The 20350-nt window shown below is 59.5% G+C and overlaps 1 protein-coding gene and 1 long non-coding RNA gene across 15 annotated transcripts in view; one reads left to right on the plus strand and one right to left on the minus strand.

Annotated features, from left to right (window-relative positions):
- The window catches only part of PALM (paralemmin), a 40482-nt gene that overhangs the window by 3284 nt on the left and 16848 nt on the right, over window positions 1–20350 (plus strand). For 3 of the 14 annotated variants that reach the window (XM_045381059.2, XM_074025118.1, XM_065535156.1), the window contains exons 2-5: window positions 15215–15266; window positions 16073–16153; window positions 16558–16688; window positions 19667–19817. In XM_045381059.2, the coding sequence (XP_045236994.1) occupies window positions 15215–15266; window positions 16073–16153; window positions 16558–16688; window positions 19667–19817 (415 nt within the window). Of the gene's footprint in view, window positions 1–5840; window positions 6090–7901; window positions 8411–11016; window positions 11327–11550; window positions 11604–15214; window positions 15267–16072; window positions 16154–16557; window positions 16689–19666; window positions 19818–20350 lie in introns of those variants that run through there. The other 11 variants (XM_065535154.2, XM_074025117.1, XM_045381061.2 and 8 more) reach the window with 6 other exon arrangements.
- LOC141409171 (uncharacterized) lies at window positions 5249–8453 on the minus strand. The gene is made up of 2 exons (XR_012428148.1): window positions 8073–8453; window positions 5249–5976 (listed from the first exon to the last, which is right to left on the minus strand). It is a non-coding gene; the product is annotated as an uncharacterized lncRNA (long non-coding RNA).

The raw sequence follows: 20350 nt of genomic DNA on the forward strand, positions 1-20350 counted from the left end.
GTAGAGGCAGGGTTTCACCATGTTGCCCAGGATGGTCTTGAACTCCTGACCTAAGTGATCCGCCCGCCTGGGCCTCCCCAAAGTGCTGGGATGACAGACGTGAGCCACGTGCCCGGCCGGCACTTGCTTTTTCCACGGCCCTGTTCCGAGTGCTTTATGTGTGAAAGCTCCCTTGACCCTTGATCCTTTTTTTTGAGACGGAGTCTCGCTCTGTCGCCCAGGCTGGAGTGAGCGGCGCGATCTCGGCTCACTGCAACATCTGCCTCCCGGGTTCCCGCCATTCTCCTGCCTCAGCCTCCCGAGTAGCTGGGACTACAGGTTCATGCCATCATGCCCAGCTAATTTTTTTTTTTTTTTTTAGACGGAGTCTCGCTCTGTCGCCCAGGCTGGAGTGCAGTGGCCGGATCTCAGTTCACTGCAAGCTCCGCCTCCCGGGTTCACGCCATTCTCCTGCCTCAGCCTCCCGAGTAGCTGGGACTACAGGCGCCGCCACCTCGCCCGGCTAGTTTTTTGTATTTTTTAGTAGAGACGGGGTTTCACCGGGTTAGCCAGGATGGTCTCGATTTCCTGACCTCGTGATCCGCCCGTCTCGGCCTCCCAAAGTGCTGGGATTACAGGCTTGAGCCACCGCACCCGGCCTGTATTTTTGGTAGAGACGAGGTTTCACCGTGTTAGCCAGGATGGTCTCGATCTCCTGACCATGTGATCCGCCCACCTTGGCCTCCCAAAATGCTGGGATTACAGGCGTGAGCCACCACGCCTTTTTTTTTTTTTTTTTTTTTTTTTTTGAGACAGAGTCTCTTTCTGTTTTTTTTTTTTTTTTTTTTTTTGAGACGAGTCTCGCTCTGTCGCCCAGGCTGGAGTGCAGTGGCCGGATCTCAGCTCACTGCAAGCTCCGCCTCCCGGGTTCGGGCCATTCTCCTGTCTCAGCCTCCTGAGTAGCTGGGACTACAGGCGCCCGCCACCTCGCCCGGCTAGTTTTTTGTATTTTTTAGTAGAGACGGGGTTTCACCGTGTTAGCCAGGATGGTCTCGATCTCCTGACCTAGTGATCCGCCCGTCTCGGCCTCCCAAAGTGCTGGGATTACAGGCTTGAGCCACCGCGCCCGGCCGAGACAGAGTCTCTTTCTGTCGACCAGGCTGAAGTGCAGTGGTGCGATCTCAGCTCACTGCAACCTCCACTTCCTGGGTTCGAGCGATTCTCCTGACTCAGCCTCCTGAGTAGCTGGGACTACAGGCTCCCGCTAACATGCCCAGCTAACCTCTGTATTTTTAGTAGAGATGAGGTTTTGCCATGTTGGGCAGGTGGGTCTCAAACTCCTGACCTCAGGTGATCCGCCCACCTGGGCCTCCCAAAATGCTGGGATTACAAGTGTGAGGCACCGTGCACAGCCACTCCCTTGATCCTTACGGAAGCCCTGTGCGAGAGGGAAACTGAGGTACCGGGCGGTCCAGTGGCACGTGTAAGGACACACAGCTGCAGAGGCGTGGATGGGAGTTCGCTGCTGGGTGGTCCGAGCGTGCTCCCTCTAAGCCGCCGAGGTCGGGGATGAGGGAGGGTTTTGGGTACCTGTGTCTGGGGGTTGTGGTCTTGTGGGGCGTGGTTCTGGATATCAGACATCCTGGTGTCGGCTTTCGTTCGTGGTGTGTTTACTGAGAAACACAGACGTTGGCCTTGTCAGTGGTCTTGGCTCCTGGGGCATCTGCCCTGCTTCTGTGCCCACCCACACCGTTCTGTGATTTGGGAGAGGAGTGTGGAGAGGGGGTCTCCCGACTCCCCGTCGCGCCCTGGCATGTCTCTCTCCTCTGGGCCTCACTATTCTCATCTGGCGAATGGGGACGTGACTGCCATTCTTGGGGGAGGCAGGGTTAGAGGAGGGGCAGGTGCTTATGGGCCTGGACCCTCTGAGCACCACGTAGTGGGGGCGTCTCTGCCTCTACCCCATTAGCCAGGTTCGTCCTCAAGGGCCTCGGATTTTGAAGCTTGAAAATGGGCTTATGTTCTTTTTGTTTGTTTGTTTGAGACGGAGTCTCACTGTCACCCAGGCTGGAGCACAGTGGTGCTATCTTGGCTCATTACAACCTCCGCCTCCTGGGTTCACACGATTCTCATGCCTCAGCCTCTCAAGTGGCTGGGACTCCAGGCATGCGCCACCACGCCTGGCTAATTTTTTGTATGTTTCTTAGTAGAGACGAGATTTCGCCATGTTGGCCGGGCTGGCCTCGAACTCCTGGCCTCAAGTGATCTGTCTGCCTCGGCCTCACAAAGTGCTGGGATTACAGGCACGAGCCACCGTGCCCAGCCTATGTTCGTTCATTCCTTCCTTCCTTCTTTCCTTCCTTTTCTTTCCTTCTTTCTTTCTTTTCTTTCTTTCATTCTTTCTTTCTTTCTTTGTCTCTCTCTCTCTCTTTCTTTCTTTCATTTTTGAGACAGCGTCTCACTCTGTCGCCTAGGCTGGAGTGCAGTGGCGCGATCTCAGCTCACTGCAATGTCTGCCTCCCTGGTTCAAGTGATTCTCCTGCCTCAGCCTCCTGAGTAGCTGAGACTACAGGCGTGCACCACGATGCCCAGCTAACTTTTGTATTTTTAGTAGAGATGGGGTTTCACTGTGTTAGCCAGGATGGTCTCAATCTCCTCACCTCATGATATGCCCTCCTCAGCCTCCCAAAGTGCTGGGATTAAATGTGTGAGCCACCGCACCCGGCCTTCTTCTTTTTTTTTTTTTTTTTTTTTGATACGGAGTCTCGCTCTGTCGCCCAGGCTGGAGTGCAGTGGCGTGATCTCGGCTCACTGCAAGCTCCGCCTCCTGAGTTCACGCCATTCTCCTGCCTCAGCCTCCCGAGTAGCTGGGAATACAGGCGCCCGCCACCACTCCCGGCTAATTTTTTTTGTGTGTTTTTAGTAGAGATAGGATTTCACCGTGTTAGCCAGGATAGTCTTGATCTTCTGACCTTGTGATCTGCCAGCCTCAGCCTCCCAAACTGCTGGGATTACAGGCGTGAGCCACTGCGCCTGGCCTTCTTTTTATTAGACTGAGTCTCCCTGTGTCCCCCAGGCTGGAGTGCAGAGGTGTGATCATAGCTCACTGCAGCCTCAACATCCCGGGCTCACGTGATGCTGCAGCCAGCATCTTGAGTAGCTGGGACTACAGGTGCCACCACCACACCCAGCTAATTATTTTGTTTTGTTTTTGTAGAGACAGGGTCTCCCTGTGTTGCCCAGGCTGGTCTCAAACTCCTGGGCTTAAGCAATTCTCCCACCTCAACCTCCCAGAGTGCTGGGATTACACACGTATGAGCCACTGCACCCAACCTGATGTTCTTTAAAAGCTTCATCTCGGCCGGGCGCGGTGGCTCATGCCTGTAATGCCAGCTCTTTGGGAGGCTGAGGTGGGAGGATCACAAGGTCAGGAGATCGAGACCATCTTGGCTAACATGGTGAAACCCCGTCTCTACTAAAAATACAAAAAATTAGCCGGGTGTGGTGGCAGGCGCCTGTAGTCCCAGCTACTCGGGAGGCCGAGGCAGGAGAATTGCTTCAACCCGGGAGGCAGAGATTTTGGTGAGCCAAGATTGCACCATTGCACTCCAGCCTGGGCGACAGAGCGAGACTGTCCCAAAAAAAAAAAAAAAAAAAAAAAAATTGTATCACTTTTTTCTGAGTGTGGGCCCCTGTTTCTTCTCATCCTTTCTTGATCTAGGAAACCAGTCATTTGTTTATCGAACAAATGCTCCCTCCTCACCATCCTCATGCTGTGCAGGATCAGAAGGGTCTGGAAGGCCATAGAGGGTCTTCCCTGACGTGTGAGAAGGGCTTCCTGATCCAGTCCGTGAACCTTTTCTGAGAAGGATGTTTCAGGGTTCATCCAGGCCGGCAGAAGGGTGCACCTTGTGGAGGGACTAGAGGTGGGAAAGTGTTGGAAGAAGAGAATATTCTTCGGTGTTTGTTCCTGCTGGGCCTTGAGTGCCAGGATGGGGAGTCATGGATAGTGTGTGGGCAGGGGAGGAGCAATGGCTGACCGGTGTTTGTTCCTGCTGGGCCTTGAGTGCCAGGATGGGGAGTCATGGATAGTGTGTGGGCAGGGGAGGAGCAATGGCTGACCTGGTCATCAAAAAAAGATTCTGGCAGCTGAGGGGTAAGACCAGGGAGGAGCAAGTCATGGCCAAGCCTTGATTGTGGCCACCGGGGCCGCATGGAGAGAAATGGCAGAGGCAGAGGGGGCAGGACCCCATGTCTAGGAGGGCGAACACAGGATTTCAGAACTGTGTGTGGTCAGCGATGCCCACAGGGACAGGGCACCCTGGCCAGGGAGAGGTGGCCTGGACCCTGGATACATGAGGGGATGGAGGGGGCCCTCTGGGAGGATGGCTGAGTGGACGTCTTGGTGTCTGAGGAGTGTAAAATCAGGCCAGAGTGGCCGTCTCCTGCCCCAGGGTTTTAAACAGGAATTCAGGGACAGTCAGAGCCGGTCACCGGGACAGAGCCTGGACTGGGTGGGGAGAGGAAAGGGGAGCCAGCCAGAGGAGCAGGCCTTGGGATGGGCAAGACTTAAATTAGGGCCAATTGCGGTGGCTCACACCTGTAATCCCAGGACTTTGGGAGGCCGAGGCAGGTGGATCACTTGAGGTCAGGGGTTGGAGACCAGCCTGGCCAACATGGTGAAACCCTGTCTCTACTAAAAATAACAAAAATTAGCCGGGCGTGGTAGTGGGCGCCTGTAGTCCCAGCTACTTGGGAGGCTGAGGCAGGGGAATCGCTTGAACCCAGGAGGCAGAGGTTGCAGTGAGCCAAGATTGTGCCATTACACTCCAGCCTGGGTGACAGAGCAAGACTCTCTCTCTCAAAAAAAAAAAAAAAAAAAGACTTAGATTAGGACCAGAGTGAGGCCTGCTGAGCGGGAGGCACTGCATGGTCAACACTGGTGGTGGGACGGGGCCAGGCCTGGGAGCCCCGCCTGGGTGGGCAGAGGCTGTGGGCAATGGAGGCAGTGATGCGGGACCCTGGAGGCCAGGGTGGGACGGAGGCCTGGGGTGCTTCAGTAACTCCATCAGGGAGCAAGAAGCTGATGTCCTCATCAGTTTGTATTCAAATGCTTCCAACCATGGAAAGTCTCAGGGCAGGACCAGCAGGGGCTTCAACGCCCCATGGGGGTTGGGAAGGACCCCAGTCCCTGCCTTAGCCTGGCCCTTGTTGAGAAGGCTGGCGTTCCCATTACACACGCACACAGATATGTATACACATGTCTCTATGTATATAATTCTTAACAGCTTTATTAAAATATAATTTACATGCCACACAGTCTGGCTGTTTAGTGTACAGCTCAGTCGTTTTTAGTACGCTGCAGGGTTGTATATCTTTCTTTTTTTTTTTTTTTTTTTGAGATGGAGTCTCTCTCTGTCACCCAGGCTGGAGTGCAGTGGTGTCATCCTGGCTCACTGCAACCTCCACCTCCCGGGTTCAAGCCATTCTCCTGCCTCAGCCTCCTGAGTAGCTGAGATTACAGGTGCACGTGCCACCATGCTCAGCTAATTTTTGTATTTTTAGTAGAGACGGGGTTTCACCATATTGGCCAGGATAGTCTCGATCTCTTGACCTTGTGATCCACCTGCCTTGGCCTCCCAAAGTGCTGGGATTCCAGTGTGAGCCACCACGCCCAGCAGGGTTGTGTATCTTTCACCGCAATTTTAGAACGCTTTCATCACCCCCAAAACAAGCCCTGTCCCCATTACGTGTCCCTCCCATTCCCTTCCCCGGCCCCCGGGGAGCCAATCCCCTTCCTGTCTCTGGATCAGCAGGTCCTGGACATTCCATAGACATGGGATCACACACTGCGTGGCCTTGTGTGTCTGGCGTCTCTCACTGAGTGTGACGTCCTCAAGGTGCATCTGCGCCGTGGCCTGGGTCAGAGCCTCGCTCCTGTTCACGGCTGAGTTGTGTTCAAGTGTGTGGACAGCCACGTTGCGTTTACCAGAGCATCTGTGGATGGACACCCGGGTTGGTTTATCTGTGAATCTGTGGTTCCCCCCCCAAGGTGGTTGGAGCTTCTGCTCCGTTCACACTGAGGAGTCCGGGTCCTGCTTTACAGAAATGTAAGTCGTGACAGTCAGTTTCTTTAAAAAGAAGAGGAAGTGATCAGATGACAGGTGGCCCTGGGAGTGGCGGGAGTGTGAGAAGAGGGGGCTGGGGGCTTCCTCTGAAGATGGAAAGACCCTCATTGACTCCCTGGGGCAGCGAGCATTTATTGAGCACCTACTGTATGCCTGGTCCCAGGGATGTGGCAGGGACAAAAATGGCACAGTTGCTGTCCTGGTGGGAAGACAAGATCACACCTGTAATCCCAGCACTTTGGGAGGCTGAGGCGGGTGAATCACCTGAGGTCAGGAGTTCAAGACCAGCCTGGCCAACATGGTGAAACCCTGTCTCTACTAAAAATACAAAAATTAGCCGGGTGTGGTGGTGGGCTCCTGTAATCCCAGCTACTCAAGAGGCTGAGGCAGAAGAATCACTTCAACCCAGGAGGCGGAGGTTGCAGTGAGCCGAGATCGTGCCACCGCACTTCAGCCTGGGCGACAGAGAGAGGTCCATCTCAAAAAAAAGAAAAAGATAAGAAAAGTGGTCCGGGTGGAGATGGCTGCAGGGGGTGCTCGGGGCTGAAAATTAGGCCGGAAGAGGCCTAAATGAGGAGGTGACGTCTGCAGAAAGGCCTTGGGCGTGAGGCCTGTGGAGGTCTGGGTGACTGTGCACCAGGCCGGGGTGCAGCCAGCGCAGGGGCCCTGTGGTGGGAGCTCTGTGGGGTGTCTCAGCAGTGTGGCTGCAGTGCTGTCGGGTGGGGAAGGACCATGGGGCCCCTGCAGCAGGGTTTGCCCTGAGACCCTGCAGAAAGCCAGGGAAGGCCCAGTTCACGCCTCACTGCCCCATCTTCCTGTGAGGGCCCGGGCAGGGTCCAGCTTTTCTCCCTTCCTACCCCAGGTTAATAGGCAACAGGTCTGCTTCTGTACGTCTGTGGCCTGCTTTGACCTCCGTCTTCTCTCCCCACTGGGTGATGCATCTCTGCCTTAACCCATTTAGGGTTCTTGGTGTCCCAGAGACAGGGGTGGTCTCCGTGCTGTGTCCTGGGAGGGCTGGGAGGAGGTTCCTTCGTGGAAGGCTGCCTGGAGGAGGTGGCTGTGCTGGATCTGATCTTGGCAGTGGAGAAGGGAAAGGGGAAGCTGGGAGCTATTGAAGGGTGAGGGGCTGACACTAGGGCTTGGAGCAGGGCAGGGTGGTGGAGGAAACAGGACCGGGGGCGCCAGTACTCAGGGCAGACACAGGCTCTGAGGACCGAGGATCACCTGAACTGGGAAGCAGCTGAGGTCCAGACTCCCCGAACTCCATCCCCTGCCCAGTGGGGGAAGGGGCCGCCCTGCTCCCCCCTCACCCCACACCTTGCAGCCCCGCGTGACTCCCCCACCCCCCACCATGGCCAAGGTCACCGTCAGCTCTTTCCTTTCAATTAGCAGCAGGAATGTTCCCGGCGCTGGGCTCGGCGCCTGCCTGGGCAGGGACCCCCTCGTTCTGGCTGGAGCTGCCCGGGCTGGGTTCGGGAAGGACAAGTGCGACGCCCCCATCCCACACACGCCCCTCCCGCCCCGGACGGGGCCCGCCCTGCTCGCTGGGTGACCTTGGCCATTGCGTAACCTCTCTGGACCCCTCCAGCACCAACGCCCCGCACCGCGGAGGCCTCTGCGGGGCTCTCTCGTGCGGTTTGGGCCTCAGTAGCTCATCTCCTGGAGCCGGATTATCTCACGCGCTCCAGACGACGCCCTCGCCGGGCCCCGAGCCGCCCACACCGCCACGCGCCGTAAAAAGCATCGCGCGGACGGGAGGCCTGTGCGCGCCGGGGTGGGCGTCGGGCGGGGGGTGTGGCGCTCCAGGGGCTCTGCGCGGCTGCCGGGAGCCAGGGAGGCTCCGAGACCCAGCACCTGCCCCGGGACCCCCAGCAGCACCAGGACCGCCGCCGCCCCGAGCCTTTCCACGCCTTTGCCCCGGACTCAGCTCCTCCGCCCAGCATGTAAGACCTTTTGTGATCTGACCTCTGCTTCCCTCCGGGAGCCCAGGGGAGCCCGGGAAGCCCCTGCTCCGGGGTCCTGGTCCCGGCCTCGCTGATCAAACGGGAACGAGACTCCCCCGCGCCTGGCGGGCCCCGCCCGCAGGAGGATGAACGCCTGGCGAAGGCCATCTGCACACCGCCCTGCTCGGCCTCAGTTTCCCCGTCGGTGAAATGGGGCGGACCCGGCCGCAGGAGGGAGTGAGTGCTGGGGGAGGCGTTCTCGGTTTGTGGCCGTTTCCTCAGTTTCCCCATCTGTGAACTGGGCCGCAGGAGGGAGTGAGCGCCGGGGGAGGCGTTCTCGGTTTGTGGCCGTTTTGATCCGTGAGTCCTGGCCCTATTTCGCGTGATTTTTCGGATCTGTGACGTGGAGCGTTCTGCCGACCTGACCTTGGCTACCCGGCGTCGGGGGCGGGTCCACACCCCTCCCGGATGGAAGCCCCTTCCTGGGCGGGCGCCCCCCGGACGCCCAGACGGGACCCCTCTCCCCTCCCCCAGCCGCAGCGCGGGGGAGAAATGCCCGACCCCTCCCGCCCCTCTAGGCCGCCCCAGGCCCGAAGCCTCGGCCCCCCCAACCCCCCCAAGGGGCGGGGGCGGGAGATGCTGCGCCGGCCCCACCCCCGCGCGCCGGGCCTCGGCGTTGCCATGGGGACCGCGCGGTTGCCACGGCGACCGCCTCCCGCGGGCCCCGCCATCCATCACCCGGGGCGGCGGCGCCCGGGCCTGGGGAGGGGCGAGGGGGGCGCATCCTGCGTGTTCTGGGAAGGGGCGAGGGGGGCGCCCGGGCCTGGGGAGGGGCGAGGGGGGCGCATCCTGCGTGTTCTGGGAAGGGGCGAGGGGGGCGCCCGGGCCTGGGGAGGGGCGAGGGGGGCGCATCCTGCGTGTTCTGTGGCGGGGTGAGGGCGCCCGGGCCCGGGGAGGGGGGAGGAACGAGGGAGGTGTCCGGGCCTGGGGAGGAGCCAGGGGAGCGCCTGGGCCTGGGGAAGGGCGAGGGGGGTGCATCCTGTGCCTCCTGGGGAGGGGCCTGCGCCCTGAGGCTGCTTCCCGCGCGTCCCCTGCCCGCCCGCCTGACATTCCCCGCCCTGGCCGGCCCGGCAGGGACAAGCTGCCCGACGACAGACACTACCGCCTTGTCTCCAGCCTGGGAGGCGGCCACACAGCCACACTCTGTCCCCGGGTCTGGTCCGAGCGGCCACCTGCTTGCCGGATGGGGACGGATGGGGACAGGCCCTGGGCAGGCGGCGTCCAGCCTGATCCTAGGACCCAGGGGTCCCGCCGTTTTGCAGCCCTCCTGCCCCAGCTCTGCTCCCTCCGGGTTGGCCCCGAGCCCGCTTACAGCTGGAAACCAGGACTGTGGGGTGGCCCGGGGTTGGTCGGTTGTTCCAGTCTGTGCCCGTGCCCTCCCTGGACGTGGCTTACAGCCACGGGAAGAGGGTGCCGGGCAGGGGGAACCGTGTGTGAGAGGCCCTGGGGTAGAGGGGCTTGTGCACAGCCGGGGGGACCCTGCAGGAATAGACCGACCAAGGGGGAAGTGAAGGGGCCGACCTGGGGGTTCCTTCAAGGGCTGGTGGGAGCCAAGGAGCTTCTAGAGCAGGAGAGGGACAGGGTCTGACTGATTATCATTATTATTTTAAGATAGGGTTTCACTCTGATGAACAGGCTGGAGTGCACTGGCGTGATCTCGGCTGACTGCAACGTCTGCCTCCTGGGTTCAAGGAATTCTCCTGCCTCAGCCTCCCGAGTAGCTGAGATTACGAGCACGCGCCCCCACCCCCAGCTAATTTTTGTATTTTTAGTAGAGACAGAGTTTTGCCATGTTGGCCAGGCTGGTCTCGAACTCCTGACCTCAAGTGACCCACCCACCTTGGCCTCCCGAAGTGCTAGGATTACAGGCATGAGCCACCGTACCTGGCCTTCTTTTAAAAAATTTTTTAAAAATTTTTTGTTTTGTTTTTTGAGACGGAGTTTCTCTTGTGTTGCCCAGGCTGGAGTGCAATGGAGTGATCACGGCTCACCGCAACCTCCGCCTCCCGGGTTCAAGCGATTCTCCTGCCTTGGCCTCCTGAGTAGCTGGGATTACAGGTGCCTGTCACCACGCCCAGCTAATTTTGTATTTTTGGTAGAGACGGGGTTTCTCCGTGTTGGTCACGCTGGTCTCGAACTCCCAACTTCAGGTGATCCACCCACCTTGACCTCCCCAAGTGCTCGATTCCAGGTGTAAGCCACCATGCCTGGCCCATTTTTAAAAATATTTATTTATTTATTTTTATTTTATTTTATTTGTTTTTTGAGACGGAGTCTCGCTCTGTCGCCCGGGCTGGAGTGCAGTGGCACGATCCTGGCTCATTTCAAGCTCCGCCTCCCGGGTTCACGCCATTCTCCTGCCTCAGCCTCCTGAGTAGATGGGACTACAGGCGCCTGCCACCATGCCCAGCTAATTTTTTGTATTTTTAGTAGAGACGGGGTTTCACCATGTTGGCCAGGATGGTCTCGATCTCCTGACCTCGTGATCCACCTGCCTCAGCCTCCCAAAGTGCTGGGATTACAGGCGTGAGCCACCGCGCCCAGCCTTAAATTTTTATTTTTGAGACAAGGTCTTGCTCTATCACCCAGGCCAGAGACAGTGGCACAATCACGGCTTGACCCAGCTTCAATCTCCTGGGCTCAAGTGACCCTCCCACCTCAGCCTCCCAAGTAGCTCGGACCACAGGGACACACCTGGCATGCATTTATTTATTTATGTGGAGACAGGATCTTGCTATGTTGTCCAGGCTGGTCTCGAACTCCTGGGCTCAAGCAGTCCACTGGCCTTGGCCTCCCAAAGTGCTGGGATTACAGGCTTGAACCACCACACCTGGTCTAGGGTCTGATTCTCTTTTTGAGAAGCTGCCTCTGGCTGGCGGGTGGAGAGGGAGCTGTGAGGGGGCAGGGGGTTGTCAGGGAACACTGGATGCCTGGGCTAGGGTGGGGAATGTGGGGTGGGCAGGAAGCGAGGGCCCGGGCCTCAGGGGAACGCACAGTGGAGGGTTCACTGCCTGCTTCACCCGTTCATGTGGGACTGACCCAGAACTCCAGCTGATCTGGCCGTTCAGGAAGGACCCCAAGCCAGAAAGCTGGATCAAGCCTTTCCTGAACCCCACCCAGTGGACGCAGCTGAACCCAGCCTCCCTGAGGAGGGAGAAGGGGAAGCCAGAGAGGGCGCAGCTCATGCTCCTGGGCCCCTGGGAGGCACTGGGAAGGGTAGGTGTCACCTGCCAGGAAGGGAGGAGCCGGTGGGGTCGCCTCTGGGGCATGGGAGCTGGACAACTTCACAGGCCTCAGCAGGGCCAGGAAACCGAACCCGAGTGGGGTGGGCAGGTGGGGCGCCTCGGGCTCCAGGGAGGTCTTGACCTGGAGCAGCCTCCCGGGCCGGGGCTGGGTGGTGAGCTAGTGCTCTGTGCAGTTTCATTTTCTCTGCTGAACAGGGGGAGGGGACGGCAGCACAAGGAGGACGCCATAGGAGGCCTTGGAGCTGCAGGTATCTGTGCCTCCTGTTTGTGCGGATGGGGAAACTGAGGCCCAGAGAGGCATGGGGGCTCTTCGGAGGCAGGGCTGGCTCTGGGCCCTGACACCAGGCTGAGAGGGCTGTGGGTGGCGGCGGGCACAAAGGGCGGGCTGTAATTTCAGTCTCTGGGAAGATAAGACGGGGGACTGGGGGAACCTGTCTCCCACCCCCGCACCTCTGGTTCCCTCCAGTCCCTGCCCGTCAGCCCGGGCCTCCCGCTGTGGATGCTGCCCAGAGCCCTGGCATTGCTCGGGACATGGGGCTGATTCTCCAGAAATCCCCTACTTGAGTCTGGGACACCCACCGCCAACCCCTGCCGTCCTCTCCCTGCCCCACTGCACCAGCTCTGGAAGCCTGAGGGTCGCTGGCAGTCAAGGCTGAGCTCAGCCCCAGTCTAGGGCTTCGGTGCTGCTTGCGTTTTTGTTGTCGTCGTCGTTTTGCTTTCGGTGGAGTCTCGTTTTGTTGCCCTGGCTGGAGTACACTGGCGTGATCTCTGCTCACTGCAGCTGCCTCCTGGGTTCAATCAATTCTCCTGCCTTAGCTCAAGTAGCTGTTTTTTTTTTTTTGAGACGGAGTCTCACTCTGTCGCCCAGGCTGGAGTGCTGTGGCCGGATCTCAGCTCACTGCAAGCTCCGCCTCCCGGGTTCCCGCCATTCTCCTGCCTCAGCCTCCCAAGTAGCTGGGACTACAGGCGCCCGCCACCTCGCCCGGCTAATTTTTTGTATTTTTAGTAGAGACGGGGTTTCACCGTGTTAGCCAGGATGGTCTCGATCTCCTGACCTCGTGATCCGCCTGCCTCGGCCTCCCAAAGTGCTGGGATTACAGGCGTGAGCCACCGCGCCCGGCCGAGTAGCTCGTTTTACAGGTGCCTGCCATCACGCTCAGCTAATTTTTATATTTTTGGTAGAGGCAGGGTTTCACCATGCTGGCCAGGCTGGTCTTGAACTTCTGACCTCAGGTGATCCACCTGCCTCGGCCTCCTGAAGTGCTGGGATTACAGGCGTGAGCCACCGCGCCCGGCCTGCTCCTTGCATTTTACTAAGCACCTACTACTTTCCGAGGAGCTTTCGAGGGAAGCTTTCCAAAACTACTTTTGGAGCTTTCCGAGGGCCCACAGACCAGGGACGGGAGGGGTTGGGTGGCAAAGCTCCTCTTCTGGCAGGTGGGAGGGGAAGCGAGAAAGCAGGGGGGCAGGGTACCCTGAACTCGGGGTGTGGACCGCGGGCCTGCAGAGGGGTGAGGGGGATTGTGCTTCAGGTTTTGGAGCTGCAGGGTGAGGTTGCTGTGGGGAGGTCAGAGAACCACGGAATTCCTCGGTTCCTTCCGGGGCAAGTGAGCGTGTGGTGGGTGCCTGGTGGGGGTGGCCAGGGCTTCGGTTCCTGGATCTCCTTCCCACTCCGCAAAGGGCCCTGTATCTTTGAGGAGGGAAGCCCTGTCCCTTCAGGCGTATCCGGCAGCACTGGTATTCATTCATTCGTTTCGTTTGTTTGTTTGAGGCGGAGTCTCGCTCTGTCGCCCAGGCTGGAGTGCAGTGGCGCTATCTCAGCTCACTCCAACCTCCACTCCCCGGGTTCAAGCGATTCTCCTGTCTCGGCCTCCGAATACCTGGGACTACAGGCGCCCGCCACCACGCCCGGCTAATTTTTGTATTTTTAGTAGACACGGGATTTCACCATGTTGGCCTGGCTGGTCTAGAACTCCTGACCTCAGGTGATCCGCCCGCCTCGGCCTCCCAAAGTGTTGGGATTACAAGTGTTAGCCACCGTGCCCGGCAATTCATTCATTCATTTTTTGAGACAGAGTCTCGTGCTGCCGCCCAGGCTGGAGTACAGTGGTGGGGTCACAGCTCACTGCCCCCTGGACCTCCCAGGCTCAAGCGATCCTCCCGCCTTAGCCTTCCAAGTAGCTGGGACTACAGGCGCACACCGCCACACCTGGATAATTTACTTTTTTTATTTTTGGTAGAGATGGGGTCTTACCAGATTGCCTAGGCTGGTCGCAAACTCCTGGGCTGCAGAAATCCTCCCACCTTGGCCTCCCAAAGTGCTAAAATTACAGGCGTGAGCAGCCGTGGTTCTGATTTTGTTTTGATTTGTGACAGGGTCTAACTCTGTTACCCAGGCTGGAGTGCAGTGGCGTGATCTCGGCTCACTGCAGCCTCAACCTCCCAGGTTCAAGCAATTCTCCCACCTCAGCCTCCTGGGTAGCTGGGAGCAATTCTTGTGCCTCAGCCTCCATGCCCAGCTAATTTTTGTATTTCTTGGTAGAGACGGGGTTTCACCATGTTGGCCAGGCTGGTCTTGAACTCCTGACCTCAAGTGATTTGCCTGCCTCAGCTGCCCCTGATATTTGTTAAGTGCCTACCGCATACCAGCCCTGGGAGGTGAGGCTACAGCAGCACTGGGTGGGCTCTTGTCAAAAGACAATGATTGGGCCCGGCAGGGTGGCTCACGCCTGTAATCTCAGCACTTTGGGAGGCCCAGGCAGGTGGATCACCTGAGGTCAGGAGTTCGAGACCAGCCTGGCCAACATGGTGAAACCCCGTCTCTATTAAAAAAACAAAAACTGGCCGGGCGCGGTGGCTCACGCCTGTCATCCCAGCGCTTTGGGAGGCCGAGGCGGGCAGATCATGAGGTCAAGAGATCAAGACCATCCTGGCAAACACGGTGAAACCCTGTCTCTACTGAAAATACAAAAAAATTAGCCGGGCGTGGTGGCAGGCGCCTGCAGTCCCAGTTTCTAGGGAGGCTGAGGCAGGAGAATGGCGGGAACCTGGGAGGCGGCGGAGTTTGCAGTGAGTGGGGATCATGCCACTGTTCTCCAGCCTGGGCGACAGAGCGAGACTCTGTCTCAAAAAAACAAAAAACAGAAATTAGCTGGGCGTGGTGGCCGGTGCCTGTAATCCCAGCTACCCAGGAGGCTGAGGCAGGAGAGTCGCTTGAACCTGGGAAGCGAAGCCTGCAGTGAGCTGAGATCGCAGCTCTGCACTCCAGCCTGGCAACAGAGCGAGAGACTGTCTCAAAAAAACAAACAACAACGATTGGATGAGAGCGAGTCTGGGGTTGAATCCGGACTTGGCTTCTTTGCTGTGTGTCCTCAGGAGGCTTATCTCCCTCTCTGGGCTTTTGCAAGCCCAGGCTTAGGAGGTGGGGCTGGTGGGTCTTTCACCCCGTTTGGCCCTCCTGGGGCTGCAGAGTAGGTCTAGGTGGGCAGGAGGGTGCGGAGAGGACTGTCCCGCTCCGTCTTCTGGTCTGCGCCAGGAGGTAATACACTTCCTTCTTCCTGAAACACGCTTCTCTGGCCTTTGATGCCTGGTGAACGCCTGTGCATCCTCGGTGGCCCTGCCTCAGTGTCCCCTTCTCCCCAAACCCTTCCTGGTCGCTAGGCAGAGCCTCGTCCCCTCCTGTCCTGGCCTCTGAGGGGACAGGGAAGGTCCCACTTTACAGAAGGGGAAACTGGGGTTCAGAGATGAAATCACTTGCCCTGGTTACCCCTAGGGGAAGAGGCAGAGCTGGGATTTGAACCACGTTTGACGGGCGGCAGGGCTCAGTGAACCAGAGCTTGACCTTATCTCCCTCCCACAGGGTCCTGGTGGCAGAGACCACGTCCCAGCAGGAGCGGCTGCAGGCCATCGCAGTGAGTCCCCGCAGACAGTGTGGTCGGGGTGGGGGTTTGGGGGACCTGGGGTCTCAGGCCTGGGCCTGTCCTAGGACCTGGAACCAGGGCATGGGGGTGGTGAGTTATTTGCTTGGGAAACTTGAGTCCTGCTGACCCGCAGAGAATGAAAGTGGAGACCCCCTGAGTCCATAGCTCCTGGACCCCCGGCCTCCCTCTCCCTGATGGGTCAGCGGGGAAACTGAGCCTGGCCTTCCCTGGAGCCTTGTCCTCGTCCTGCAGGAAGATAAGCTTTGGTGGGGGGAGCACAGATGTGCTCTGGTGCCGTCTTGGTGGTCTCCAGCCCAAGAAGGCCCCCTCGGGGTCAGAAGACCCTCTCCGTGACCCAACCCTCCCGGGATGTGGCCTGTTTCCCAGCTTCAAGTCATTCTCCTGCCTCAGCCTCTCGAGTAGCTGGGATGACAGGCACCCGCCACCGCGCCCGGCTAATTTTTGTATTTTTAGTAGAGACGGGGTTTTACCATGTTGGCCAGGCTGGTCTCGATCTCCTGAACTCAAGTGATCCTCCCGCCTCGGCCTCCCAAAGTGTTAGGATGACAGGCGTGAGCCGCCGCGCCCGGCCAATCATTTGTTTTCAAGACAGGGTCTCGCGCTGCGGCCCCGGGCTGGAGTACAGTGGTGCGAACCGCTGTCACCTGGGAGCCGGTGGGCCACGCGGATCCACGGACGGAGGAAGCAGGGTCGGGCTGGGCAGAGCCTGGCGCGGGTGTTGGGGGATCTCCAGGGCCCCCACGCCCAGCCCCGACCCCACCCGGCCCTCCCCACAGGAGAAGCGGAAGCGGCAGGCGGAGATCGAGAACAAGCGCCGGCAGCTGGAGGACGAGCGGAGGCAGCTGCAGCATCTAAAGGTACGGGCAGGGCCCAGGGTTAGGGAGCGTGGCGGGGCCCAGGGTTAGGGAGCGCGGGCGGGACCCAGGGTTGGGGAGCAGGGTCGGCAGTGAGGCGGAGGTGACCCAGCCCCGGACCCCTGCCCAACCCTGGCCCCAACCCCAACCCTGACCCCGACTCCAAGCCTGACCCTGACCTCAACCCTGACCCCAAACCTGACGGTGACCCTGACCCCAAACCTGACCCTGACCTCAACCCTGACCCCGACGCCAACCCTGACCCTGACCTCAGTTCTGACTCTGACCCTGACCTGACCCCAACCCCGACCCTGATTCTGACCCTGATCCTCACCTCGATCTTCATCCCGACCCCAACCCTGACCCTGGTCCTGCCCCCGACTCTGACCTGGACCCCTGCTGCCCAGTCCAAGGCACTGCGGGAGCGCTGGCTGCTGGAGGGGACGCCGTCCTCGGCCTCGGAGGGGGACGAGGACCTGAGGAGGCAGATGCAGGAGGATGAGCAGAAGACACGGCTGCTGGAGGACTCGGTGTCCAGGTGAGGGCCGCAGCGTGGGTGCGACCGGGCTGGGCGGGGCCTCGGGGGCTGCTGGAGGACTCGGTGTCCAGGTGAGGGCCACAGCGTGGGTGCGACCGGGCTGGGCGGGGCCTCGGGGGCTGCTGGAGGACTCGGTGTCCAGGTGAGGGCCACAGCGTGGGTGCGACCGGGCTGGGCGGGGCCTCGGGGGCTGCTGGAGGACTCGGTGTCCAGGTGAGGGCCACAGCGTGGGTGCGACTGGCTTGAAGGGGCCTCGGGGGCCACAGGCTCCCGGGAGGGTATGGGAAGAGTCGTCAGTGTGCTTTGAGGGGGATGTGTGAACGGGGCAGGCCAGGACCCAACGTGCTTTGAGGGGGACGCAGGCCGGGGCAGGCCGGGGCATCCACCTGGGCCTGGGGCAGCTTGCTGGGGGCAGAGGTTGGCTGCGTGACCTCGGGCAGGGAGTCACCCCTTTCCCCTCCCGCCACCCCCATTCGAGCCAGCGAGGGATTCGGGATGGAGCTGGCGGGTCCCTGGGGCTGGGTGTTGCCGGCACTGGCCTCCCCGGGGGCTTCCTGGCGCCAGCCCAGCTGGCGGGCGAGCTCTCCCGCGGTGCGAACAGGGACACAGAGCAGCTGGGCCCGCAGGAAGCTCGGGCGGGGGCAGGATGGGGACAGGATGGGGAAAGGGGCCATCCCTGTGGGGGCTGGGACCAAAGGCCTGGAGTTTCCGGCGGGCAGGAGGCCCAGGCTCTGCTCGGGGCAGCAGGGTCAGGGCGGAGGGAAGTGACAACCAGGATTCCAGAGTCTGCCCTGGCCAGGGAAGGGCCCAGAGGCGGGAGGCCGGCAGGCCGGGTCACTCGGACCTCGCAGGCCCCGCCTGGACGCTGGGTTCTGACCCCCGTGGGGGCCCCTCCCTGCCCGGTTCTGCCCATTCGCTTTGAAGAAAGCATGTTGAGGGTGTTCGAGATGGAATTCCCTCCCTGGCAGGGCGTTCAAAGGCATGGACAGGCCGGGCACAGTGGCTCACGCCTGTAATCCCAGCACTTGGGAAGCCGAGGCGGGAGGATCACTTGAGATCAGGAGCTTGAGACCAGCCTGGAAAAACCCCGTCTCTACTAAAAATATAAAATTAGCCTGGCATGGTGGCACGCACCTGTAATCCCAGCTACTCGGGAGGCTGAGGCAGGAGAATCACTTGAACCCGGGAGGCAGAGGTTGCCTTGAGCCAAGATCTCGCCATTGCACTGCAGCCTGGGAGATAGAGCGAGACTCCATCTAAAAAAAAAAAAGAAAAAAGAAAAATGGAAGGTATGGACAGGGTGGGGCAGTTCTGGTGGGTTTGGGGCCTTGGAATGAGCTGAGTGTTACCGACTCCCTGGGCCTCAGTTTCCTCACCTGTGGACCAGGGAGGCAAAAAACCCACGGTGTGTCTTTTTTTTTTTTTTCTTTTTTTGAGATGGAGTCTCGCTCTGTCACCAAGGCTGGAGTGCAGTGGCGTGATCACGGCTCACTGCAGCCTCCGCTTCCTGGATTCAAGCGATTATCCTGCCTCAGCCTCCCAAGTAGCTGGGACTACAGGCGTCTGCCACCACCCCCCAGCTAATTTTGCATTTTTAGTAGAAACAGGGTTTCTCCATGTTGGTCAGGCTGGTCTCAAACTCCCGACCTTAGGTGATCTGCCCGCCTCGGCCTCCCAAAGTGCTGGGATTATAGGCGTGAGCCGCTGCAACCGGCCCCACTGTGCATCTTAATTCCAGCAAACATTAAGCACCAGCTGTGTCCCTGGGCTGAACGGGATGTTCAGACAGGTGGAGCTGAGACGGGCCTGGCCCTGTTTGCAGAGAGGTGGACGGTCAGACACCTGGGCGAATGCAGTGGGAGTTACTGGCCGTGGTGGCTGGGCACGTTGGGATTCTTTTCACACAGCCCTAGTGGGCACAGGCTCAGGCCCCTCGATGGAGGATGAAGACCTGGCTTGAGGCCTAGTTTGCTTTCAGAGGCCTCGGCTTCACCCCTCCCCGGGGAAACCCGCTTCTCAGGTGCTGAAACTGAGCTGCTCTGGGTCTCCACTACCTTCTGCCAGCTCGGGCTCTGCCCAGACACCTCCTACAGGAAGCCCTCCAGGCTGACTGTGGGCTGGACCCCTCTTCTTGTGTGGGGGGGACGCGGGTCTGGCTCTGTGTCCAGCCCGCCAGCCCGAGCCCACCTTGTTAGACCTATGGACTCAGCCTCCGTCTGCCCTGTCCTGGGGCTGGGGCTGAGCTGCTGTGAGTGCCGCCCGCCCTTGCCAAAGCCCGGGGCTGGGATTTCATATCCCGGTTTTGTTTTCCTGGATCTATTTGTCCCGTTATCTTCTAACACTTGGAAAGTGACATGGTTTTTCCAGTTTCCCGGTGAGATAAAGTTTCCTGTTAAAATACACAAATTTGAGCGGGAAAGAGTTCGTTTGATACAGATAGTGACATAAACGGCACAGGCCGGAGGTCAGGGGACACGGGGAGCCAGCCCTGGTTTGAATCCCGCCTCTGCTACCTGCTGGCTGTGAGGCTTTTGCACTCCGTGCCTCAGTTTCCCCCACCGTGAACACCATGGGGTTGCCTGGGAGCTTTGAATTCAGAGAGCTGGGCCAGGCGCGGTGGCTACGCCTGTAATCCCAGCATTTTGGGAGGACGAGGCGGGCAGATCACCTGAGGTCAGGAGTTCAAGACCAGCCTGGCCATCATAGTGAAACGCCATCTCTATTAAAAATACAAAAGATTAGCCGGGTGTAGTGGTGCATGCCTGTCATCCCAGCTACTCGGGAGGCTGAGGCAGGAGAATCCCTTAAACCCGGGAGGTGGAGGTTGCGGTGAGCCAAGATCAAGCCATTGCACTCCAGCCTGGGCAACAAGAGCAAGAATCTGTCTCAAAAAGAAGAAATTTGGGAGCTGTCGTACAAAAGGTGCCCAGAGCCCTGTGGGGATACAGGAGTCACCCTCACGCACACCCTCTCCCCAGGTTGGAGAAGGAAATTGAGGTGCTGGAGCATGGAGACTCCGCCCCAGCCGCGGCCAAGGAGAACGCAGTGGCCCCGAGCCCGGTCCGGGCCCCGGCCCCGAGTCCAGCCAAGGAGGAGCGCAAGACAGAGGTGGTGATGAATTCACAGCAGGTAAGGGGGTGACCGGGGGGCGGATCCCCAGGCCCCCACTCCCGTTGGCCCCAGAGCAAGACCCCAGCCCTTCCATGTCAGCGCGGCTGAGGGGAGAGGCACAGACTAGAGCCAGGCACTCGATTTCAAGCTCACCGGAGCCACTTCCCAGCTGTGTGAGCCGGGACATGTGGTTTTGCCTCGCTGGGCCTCGGTTTCCCCATCTGTAAGACGGGGGAGTAATGGGAGCAGCCACCACTGGGGGCATTGGAGGGCTCGGGGAACGGCGGGAGACCCGGTGCTGGTGGGTGCTGGTGGTTTTGGCCATGGTGTTTTTTGGTTTTTGTTTTTGTTGGTTTTTGAGACGGAGTCTCGTTCCGTTGCCCAGGCGGGAGTGCAGTGGTGCGGTCTCGCAACCTCCGCTCCCAGGCTCAAGCGATTCTCCTGCCTCAGCCTCCCGAGTAGCTGGGACCACAGGCGCCCGCCACCACACCCGGCTAATTTTTTTGTATTTTTAGTAGAGACAAAGTTTCCGCATGTTGGCCAGGCTGGTC

Source organism: Macaca fascicularis, chromosome 19 (assembly GCF_037993035.2).
Source record: "Macaca fascicularis isolate 582-1 chromosome 19, T2T-MFA8v1.1".
Taxonomy (NCBI): Eukaryota; Metazoa; Chordata; class Mammalia; order Primates; family Cercopithecidae; genus Macaca; species Macaca fascicularis.